Raw genomic sequence first — 10,659 nt, 5'->3', positions numbered from 1 at the left:
TATTATTTTAATAAGAAAAAACACAAGTAATAGAAAAAGAATAGAGAAAACTAATGTTAGAGAAACATTTAATAAATAAAAAGAAAACAAGTACGTAGAAAAAAACATAATAGAGAGTGCTAGTGTTAGCAACATTTCTTGAAGATGGCTAAAGGCTCTTAAGAAGCTGCTTGGATCGAGTTGGCAGGTCATTCCACCAGCAGGGAACAGTTAAGGTGAAAGTCTGTGAAAGTGATTTTGTGCCTCTTTGGGATGGCACTATAATGTAATTTGGACTCCAGATGACAGCCACATTGCCCTGACCAATTGTAGCAAGTTCAAACTTTTTTTTTTATTTTTTTAATTTTTGTGAATCTTTTTATATACATTTTTGGATCCTAGTCTATATGGAATAAATCTAACCCCAAATGTTAACTCCCTTTCATCCGCTGTTACTCAGTAATTGAAAGAATGTTTCTGGCATAGTTTAATGTGCACATGATTGATGAGTACATGAGTGTTGATTTTTCTTGTAGCACTCACAACCTGAATCATCTATCAAATGGAAACATGAGAGAAATCTGAATGTTGTGCATGTTGAGAATAATCAGCTAATATGAAATATACAGTAAAGATGTTCTTACTGTAGCCTAACATTTACATTTATTCATTTGGCAGACACTTTTATCCAAAGCGACGTACAGTTGAGGAATACAACAAGAGATGAGTTTTCAATTGTTTCTTGAAAATTGATTGGGATTCGGCTGTCCAGATGGAGTTAGATGGGTCATTCCACCAGCAAGGAACGGTGAAAGAAAGCGTCCATTCTGAGTCTCTCTGCGATAGCACCACGAGGTGCCGCTCACTTCCTGACCACAAGCTTCTGGAGGACATGTAGACTTGTAAGAGTGAGTGGAGGTAGGAGGGTGCAGAGCCCATGGCTGTTCTGTAGGCCAGCATCAATGTCTTGAACTTGATGCGAGCCACGACTGGAAGCCAGTGCAGAGAGATGAGAATCGATGTGACTTAGGCTAATTGAAAACAAGATGTGCTGCTGCATTCTGAATCATTTGCAGAGATCTAACAACAAACCCATGAGAAATCAATGATAATTTCCAATAGAATTTTATCATTTTAATTTTGACTGAAATTGAATTATGACAGTGTGTAGGCTATAATGCCAATGAATAATGTATGGAAGTTCTGTCGATAGAAATCATCTTCAAGTTCTAGTGGGAAAATCTGCTTATAGGACTCCTCTGTTCCTACCTCAGCCCAGCTGGCGTCCCCAAAGTCTAAAAGGACCTCAGAAATCTCCCTAGAGCCTTGATTCCAGCGAATCCCCTGAGTGCTACATAAAAAAAGATCACATTTAAGAATGACATCTCACATTTATAATATGACATAAAGCGTCATATTTGCTTTATGCACTCAAATGTGGGGGGGAAAATCATTATGTAAAATAAAAAATAAATATATTATATATGACATGACATAACTATATCAGTTATTAAATAATTTTCTTAGGAGTTTTGCAGCCTTTCAGGACAAACACAGCAATTGCTACATTAGTATCCTGATATATGCACAATCTTTGGAAAGAGCAGGGCCTACGCCAAAGAACTTTTCCGTACACCTAGACATGAATCATTGTAGATTGCTAACATCTGTTAATTCTTTGTGGAATAAATATCACGTAGATGTTCACCTGCCCTCTGAGCAGTGTTGCCAAGTCCGCGGTTTTCCTTTGGAATTGGGCTACTTTAACACTCGCACTTCATTTTGCCACTGGAATGCAAATTTTACCAGAGGAGCCCTGGCAAAAAACGTGAATTTTACCCCACGAAGCGCGATTTTTACCGGGGGAGCCACCTCGAAACACCATTGGGCTAGTTTTGAGTAGCAATTGGGCAGGTTTTGTTGTGAAAACCTGGCAACCCTGTCTCTGAGTCTTTCTGGTAGAACTGAACTGAATCAACATCGAACTGACTGGAGCTAAGTAATTGCACTATTGTCTTCAACTGAGCTGCTTATCACTGAATTTAACTTGTTTTATTAATTGATGATCTTTACACAGATATTGAACTGAACTGAATGGAGCTGAATAATGACACTATTGTCTATTTATACCTACTTTATAACAGAATTTTGATTTATCTTATGTTCGATGATGTTGGCGTCACTCATTCTGTTACTTCCCTGTTTATTTCTGTGAAGCAGCTTTGAAATGATCTCTTTTGTATAAAGCACTATATTTATAAAGTTGACGACTTTGACCAGTACTGTCAAGCTTTCTTTACCAAAACTCTATTCACTCTGAAATGTGCCAGGAAAATGGCATAAAATGGCATTAAAAGAAAGTTAAGACTCACCAGAGTAAAAGACATTTAAGACACTTACAGTAGATACATCATCACATACTATGAAATAATATTTAATTTGTAAGTATTCACTAGTTAATTTTGCTTTAGTATACATACAGCATGTATGATTGGTTGACAAATGTTTTTTTTTCTTTTAACTGACATCAAATTTATAAAGTGGTAAAACGAATGATAAACATAAGTGGTTCATACAGTTCTTAATGAAAGAAAATAATTAGCATGCAGATCAGACAGCTACAGCTGTCATTCACAAAATGGAGGAAACCTAAATTATGACTGTTAAACTAGATAATATTATGCAGTAAAACCATAAAAATAGCTACATAAATACAGTAAATGCAATTCAATCTAAATGCATCAATACCTCTGGTGCAGGTGTACATGAAATCAATTTTGTAGCTCTCAGTCTTTTTATGCCACTTTTGAATAAATCACAGTAAAAGAGGCAGAATAAACGTTGATGTGAACATGGGAGTTAGCTTATTTTTTTTATTAGAAATACATGACATAGGGTTGTAAGACCAGAAATACATTTATTCTGTTGGACAGCATAACACGATCCAAACAGCCATGGTCTCTTGTTCTGCATGCAAACAACATCAAAGGAAATAATTACAAAGCTTTATCTGTCAAATTAAACATGGCTTTTATGAATTTTCCATAGAATGTGGTAAAAGGACACTGAAAAAACAATTCAAACTGCCAATACAAACGTTTTTGCTTTTTGTTGTCAGTATGCTCACCCAGCAGGTGTTTTTTTTAAAGTTTTTTTTTTGCAATGACAGAAAGTGAGAGGAGATAAGTGAGAGGAACATGATCAGAAAAGGACCACAAGCAGGGACTCAAACTTTGGTTGCCCTAGCACTTCCCACAAAGCTATGGATCTGACACCCTATTGGTGTTTTGTCAGTGACATTGATCCCCACATTCTAAATCCTATTGCCAACTTTATAAAAGAGTTTGTTGAGGAACCAGATTAAAAAGTTCTATAATGTTTCAATTAATTTCAAAAAGTCTGATGAATTTAAATAGACAGTAAATGTAATATTAAGATTTTTTTTTACAGGGCAGTTTGGGTGACTCACCATCCAAAAAGAGGGTGCAGATTTGTTCTGATCTACAGGTTACAGCTTGATACATAGATAAACAAGGCTTGTGCAGACCCAAAAATGACCACAATTCCTGAGAAGGTCCTAAATTATAAATCATAGAAGTACATTCTTCTCAAAAAATAATGAGCACGCCATTCCATTTCAAGCTTGTAAACACAGTTTGTGGGTTCATTTCAGGAAGCTGTAGACTTGGAAAGTTTTATTGTTTCACATAAGAGTGAGATTGATGCCATTTTCTTTGCACCTGCAAGATCTGAAATTATTCCAAAATGTCTGGCCAAGCATTCAGTAACCACAGCAGACCAAACATTTACATTCTGTTTAGGGCAGTTAAGAACATCACTGTGCCCAGGCAAAAGAGAATTATTGTTAAAATGACTATTAATAATACCAAAGTAGCATTCACACATCTTAAAAAATAAAATAAAATAAAAATAAACCCATTTACAGGAAATGAATTATGCTTTCTGGAGCAAAAACTTGTGGCATTACACCACTGCATATTGAGATTTATTTTCTTATTATTTACTATCTGCAAATTAGTGCAGATGAACGTTTCCAAATACATAATCATCAAAATATTAGTCAGATGTTAATAATCTTTTCAATCTTTCATTATGCTCACAATCACAATTCTTCTGCAACCCTTCTCCATTTAAAACATTCCAGTGCCGTAAACTTTCCTGTATGTCTGTTAATGTAAAGCATAATTACACAAAGTTCTAGCAACATAAAGCCAGCTGCACTCTTCATATTACATTTCCAAGATTAATACATTTGTATGTAAATAATAATAATATAAAGATCAAAAAGCTTGGCTACTTGCTGGCATGGTCTGATGTAAAAGGGTGTGTTACACACCTACATTCTTCAGTGCCAGTATGCAAGAGGAAAAAAGGAAGTAACTGAGCTAATTTTATGACCTCTGCTTGTCAAGCTCTGACATTGTATCAAAGAGGTCTAGATATATTGTGAGACAATGGTTTACCTGCTGGCATCTGGAATTCCTGCTCTATATCTGTTCGGGCTCAGCATCCATGCAGGTTTCCCAGGGATTTCTAGGCATCTGTGGCATGGAGACGAGCAGCAGACCAATTCCACTGAGGAGGAGCAGGACAAAACCCGTGCACGCACACGCAAAAGACCAGGAATAGTAATACTCGATCCAGATAGTGTCCTCACTTTCTATCATCCTCTTGACTGACTGACGCATTACCTCTACTGAGATGATAGCACACAGACCTGAGGACAGAAAAGACATGAAAATCAATGCACAGTGGCCTCAAAAGTATTTGCTTTTTTCTTTTGTGAAATGTTTTAACTGCAAAGTGTATTTGTGCTATCTTTTCTTAAAATAAATGTTGATTGTTATCAATTTAAACAAGTGTCCAAATACTTTTTTCGGTAAGGTAATTTTCTAAAATGCAGTGTGTAATGTAAATTATTTGTAAGAGAAGGATTAGATGTTCCATCCTACCTGCAAAAGCAAAGAACATGCCGGCAGGCTTGAACAGATAGTCCTTTCCCTTTCTGAGGGAACCCAACACACACAATGTGCCCAGAATCATGAAGACAAGACTGAAGATGGCTATGGCAGCTGCTGAGATGTTGTATTCTGAGTAGAGAAATCAGCAAGAGCTACATGTCAATGACAATGATTTTCAAATATGATATGATAATATATCATGCTTCAGAGCTCCGTCTTAGAAGTCTTTAGAAACATTTAATTTAGTTTGTGGATAACTGTCCACTATACCTATGACTCTTTCCCATTTCATCACCCTTTAAAGTACATATAGCAGAAGTAATGGTGCACAAAATCATTATCCAACCAATACAATAAAATGTAAAGTCAGTTCAGGCTATTATTGGTTTGACTATGAACTCACCTCTTTGAGTTTTAACTTCAAAGATCTCAGAATCTTCCCCTGGTGTGAAGTGTCTGAAGTAAGAGCAGTTGATTTCTGGAAAAAAAATATATAACAATGTTTAAGTAAAAATATATTTTGTATTCTGAAAAAATAAATAAATAAATAAAACACTTTTGCTGATCAGTGTCTTATTATTAGCATGGGGCTATTCAAGCCCTCACAAGAATTCTTGTGTGAGTCACCTGTTTCCTTAAGTGTTAACTGCAGAGGTTTTTTTTTTTTTTTTACATCTCATGTAATTTCACGAGCAGCTAAATATAAATGCTGAGTTATTTGACAACTGTTAGTCTCAGAGTTGGCTCCATGACGCTGCCAGTGTGACAAAGAATGAACACATGAGGCAGAAGACAAGATTGCAATGCTTTAATGAGACAATCAATGTAAAAAGGGAGAAAGGGTTTGTAACAAAATCTTCCAGTCTGGTGTTGTTCACCTGGAATGGTATTACTTTATTTAAAGAAATGACTGATGAGATGTAGGTCTGGTTTCACAACTATATTTTCCCATGATGACTGACAAAATATGTTGCTGTAGTTCAGCGTGGCATGTTGAGATACTCTTTCATGTTGTTCCAAATAAAAAACAAACGGTAGAATCAAGTGCCTTTTATTGATGCGATGATTGGCACAAAAACAGCCTCTCAGGCACATATCACTTGTCCAAGATAATTTATGTTTATATTTGTTTAATATGACACAGAGCAAAGCTAATTGCAACATTCTTTTTTTAATAGTCACGCACTCCCTGAAACTGTCATTGATCTAAAAAGTGATGACTGTAAAAGTTTTTTGTTATCCTGTACTTTCAAACCTGCCTGTCAGTTTGTACCACCACATCCTCTCTTGTTCAAATAAAATCAATGCCTCTTTTTGAACTGTTTTGCAAGGCAGCACCAATAAAGTAGGGAGAGGAAGAAGAAATATAATTTATTTTATATTTACTAATACTACAGATATAGATCAGCGAAATCTTGATATGTTCTGAAAAAATATGTTACTGTTAGTATAATATAAGTTTTAATTTTTCCCTATAGAGTTTCCTGATGATTTGGGCCACAGTCAAAAGGGTATTATTTGAGGGCCAATAGGTGTGTCTGTGTTGAGAAAAAGGTGGCAGGCATCTATACTGTTCTCTCAGATGTGACCGTCAGTCACAGTAATGGAATTGTACCGCTCTTAAATTCAGAGTGTCTCCCCTCTTGAGACAGCTGACTATTTACACAGCCTAATTATAGCTTTTACTGACTACATTTACAAGGGCAGTCACACACGCTCTCACACAGCTGCTATGTTTTAACGTGTTAAAAAAAGTAAATTAAATTGTTAAATTCAAGCTGAAGTATAAGCTTGAATTCAAGTTTTGGGGAAAAAAAAAATATATATATTTTTTTTTACACTTTTACTGGTCAGCATATTTAATATGGTTAGTGTTAGGTGTCGGGGCTTTAGGTATATGAAGGCAGCATAAATTTATGATTTTAATAATTTCATTTTAAATGTAATTAATCCATTTAATTATAACAATAATAATCATTAGGAATTGTACCGCTCTTAAATTCAGAGTGTCTCCCCTCTTGAGACAGCTGACTATTTACACAGCCTAATTATAGCTTTTACTGACTACATTTACAAGGGCAGTCACACACACTCTCACACAGCTGCTATGTTTTAACGTGTTAAAAAAAGTAAATTAAATTGTTAAATTCAAGCTGAAGTATAAGCTTGAATTCAAGTTTTGGGGAAAAAAAATATATATATATTTTTTTTTTACACTTTTACTGGTCAGCATATTTAATATGGTTAGTGTTAGGTGTCGGGGCTTTAGGTATATGAAGGCAGCATAAATTTATGATTTTAATAATTTCATTTTAAATGTAATTAATCCATTTAATTATAACAATAATAATCATTATTACCATGGTGTTATTATAGCTGTAAGTATTGTATAAATAGCCTCTTACAATATAATTAGAGCAAATAAAATACTGCTATTTCTATTTGTGTAAACTGTATCTGTCAATATTTGCACTATACATACATACAAACATATATATCTATAATTCTCTCTCTCTCTCTCTCTATATATATATATATATATGTGTGTGTGTGTTTAGTGTGTGTGTGTGTGTTTTAACCTCTCTAATCAAGGCATTGTTACTTCCTGTCTGTCAGGTTCAGAGTCACTGATAGTCCACACCTTTTAGGCACTTCCTGTCATTCTGCTTACAGCTTTCCCACTTTAGCAGTGATCTCCATGCCGGAGTTGTCATAGCACCTAAACAAGTCCCACAGACAGGGAAATCCCAGAAGATCTGCAGACCAGCTATGAGCCTGACTGGGGGCTAGAAGACTATGGATTGAGTGAGGGCTAAAAGACTAAGGAACTCTTTGTGTGAAGACTCTCCAATTGCACAATCATTGGAAGGAGGAAGTGGCAAAATTTGGGCAAAGTTTGGAGGAAACAAATATTTTGCTTTAAATATTTAACTTGTGGTTAAAATGATTAGTAGTCTAATTTAGTCTAGTTTACGTCATGTAAAATGTGTGACTATACTGTGGGATGGCATGGTCCTCTTATTAGTACTACAACTGTTTTTTGTGAGCAAAAAACCATCATCCAGGTGGATGCTGCACACTGGTGGTGGTTGAGGAGATCCCCCCTTCTATGTAAAGTGCTTTGAGTGCCAAGAAAAGCACTATATAAATGTAAGGAATTATTATTATTATTATTACTACAAATCAAAGTTTTGGACATATCTACTTATTCTTTGTTATTACAATTTTCTTCTATTATCCACTATTTTCTACAAACTAATAGTAAAGTCATCAAAACTATGAAACAAACAAAAACTAAACAAAAGGATGTGTGGGAATAATGGATAGACTAAAACTGTTAAATAAATAAAATCTCTTACATATATATAAACTTATACACTTTAAAATAAAAATATTATATTTGGGCATCTTCAAATTAGCCACCCTTTGCCTAGATTACAGCTCTGCACATTCATTCTCTTAACAAACAAATTATTAATTGTCTAATTATCTAATAAATGACTGAAGGAATTTCCATGTATGCAGGGCATGCTATCCATGCCTTTTTATCCATTATTTTAATTTTTATGTTAATTTTGTACAAATATAATCATCATCATCATATGTAAGCACAATTTAAGTTTGTCAACAAATAATTTCATACATGTAAAACAGACCTTTAGATCATCAGCTTTTAAGATAGGGATAAATTATGGAGATACAGTGTCAACCCTAATCCTATTCTGATCCTGTAGAATTCTGTCTAAACCCTGTATAATTCTTCTCTAACACTTTGATAAATAATTAATTAATCATTAACAAACATTTTTATTATATAATACCTAAAGCCATTATTAGACAGTTATGAAGAATTAGAAATATGATTAACTTTATATATTTTTATATTCATATTGAATCATGTACATGCATATATAGTGCTTTGTTAAACATTATATAATAGTTGTTAATGAGAGTAAATGAGAATTTTACAGATACATTTTCTTTAGCACTACAGTGGTATTTGCACTTGTTCTTTGCCATTTTACAGTATAACATTTTTCATTTGCCATATTGTTTAACATGTATCTTTTGCTAACTGCTTTGGTTATTGGCATTACACTATATACGGTGTTGTAAAATAAAAATCAATTTCACACTATAGGGATCTGGAGGTAGGGACTGTGTACCAATTAAAATAACCAGATAGATTAAAGATTAACTAATAGCCTAATCTAATTAGACAAAATACCTTATACCTTATTAGATTTCAATCAGATGCCTCCAGTTTCACTTTAACTAGCCTCGATGCTTTAAAAATAAATGTTTCACCTGCTTTACCTCAAAAAGTGAAGACAACAACAATAATAATAATAAACCAATTACATAATCATTATGCAGAGTCCTTATATGATATCGAGCAAGAGATCCAGAGAGTCCTGTTTATCTGATCAACATTTTTCGCTTTGTCACTTACCCCCCGGTAAGCTGATAGGTCCACAGCCTTTACCAACGAATTCCTCATCCTCAATATAGATGTATTTCTTACAAAGTTTCCAAAGGCCAAAGTGGGCTGCCTCACATGTTGTGTTTACGTTCTCCACTCGAGGACTCAACACGGCCCAGTGGTCTGTCACCACTGCTGTTAACATGCACACTGAGCCTACCATGATCACAAAAAACAAGATTTTTGTCTTGGTTTCCTTCTGCATTTTGTCCAGTATCCACTGCTAATGGACAAATAAAATGAAAAACGACACAAGATTATCTCTTACACTCAGTGTAAGAATCCCTGACAGAATAGAACAGAAACCTGGCCCAGTTTGTTCTTGATTCTTAAGGTCTCTGTGCAGCACTGTGCTTGTGCATGGATAAAAGGAGCCAAATGCCAGTGTCCTAGTATTTATGCCGAGAGGCCAGACTCAAACCGCAGCTGTTGGGGCTCGTCAGTAAAGTTGATGACCAAACGGACTTGTCTCACATGAGGTCTTTGGGGGGTGAGTTGGGCTTCTATATATGTGTGCTGTGAGTCATGTCTGGCTGTTGCCAGATCAGGTTTAATCTGGCTTTACTAGGGCGTGACAATTCCATGACAAGAATTAATCATTCCAAGCAAACTGGACTAAATTGAACTCTTAACAAACTTCATGAAAGTGTTAATTAAAGTATATTTTAAGTGTAGAACAGCTGATAGGTTAAATAGCCATTAAATTCTATGAGAGCTTTCAAAATAGTCTCAATAGTGCTACACTGAAATAAAAGTTCAACTCTAAAAGTCCAGAAAATAAAAATCTGATTTTTTTAAAAAAATTCAAAAACAGCCGAATCTGCTGGATTTTCCTCTTCATTTTCCTCATAAACAAGATTTTTGTCTTGGTTTCCTTCTGCATTTTGTCCAGTATCCACTGCTAATGGACAAATAAAATGAAAAACGACACAAGATTATCTCTTACACTCAGTGTAAGAATCCCTGACAGAATAGAACAGAAACCTGGCCCAGTTTGTTCTTGATTCTTAAGGTCTCTGTGCAGCACTGTGCTTGTGCATGGATAAAAGGAGCCAAATGCCAGTGTCCTAGTATTTATGCCGAGAGGCCAGACTCAAACCGCAGCTGTTGGGGCTCGTCAGTAAAGTTGATGACCAAACGGACTTGTCTCACATGAGGTCTTTGGGGGGTGAGTTGGGCTTCTATATATGTGTGCTGTGAGTCATGTCTGGCTGT

At 35.1% G+C, this 10,659-nt stretch overlaps 1 protein-coding gene across 1 annotated transcript; it reads right to left on the bottom strand.

The window, feature by feature from the left end:
- Window positions 1-2,879: 2,879 nt before the first annotated feature.
- LOC107569457 (voltage-dependent calcium channel gamma-1 subunit-like) lies at window positions 2,880-9,793 on the bottom strand. Its single transcript, XM_016255558.1, has 5 exons — window positions 9,415-9,793; window positions 5,365-5,439; window positions 4,953-5,090; window positions 4,464-4,717; window positions 2,880-2,946 (listed from the first exon to the last, which is right to left on the bottom strand). Exons 1-4 carry the CDS (start codon window positions 9,647-9,649, stop codon window positions 4,488-4,490), a joined length of 678 nt encoding a protein of 225 aa, XP_016111044.1. The 5' UTR covers window positions 9,650-9,793; the 3' UTR covers window positions 2,880-2,946; window positions 4,464-4,487.
- Between the last annotated feature and the right edge of the window lie 866 nt (window positions 9,794-10,659).

This window comes from Sinocyclocheilus grahami, unplaced genomic scaffold (genome assembly GCF_001515645.1).
Source record: "Sinocyclocheilus grahami isolate Dianchi unplaced genomic scaffold, SAMN03320097.WGS_v1.1 scaffold1347.1, whole genome shotgun sequence".
Lineage (NCBI taxonomy): Eukaryota > Metazoa > Chordata > Actinopteri > Cypriniformes > Cyprinidae > Sinocyclocheilus > Sinocyclocheilus grahami.
Note: the sequence above shows the minus strand (reverse complement) of the source record. Positions and strands in the feature narration are given on the sequence as shown.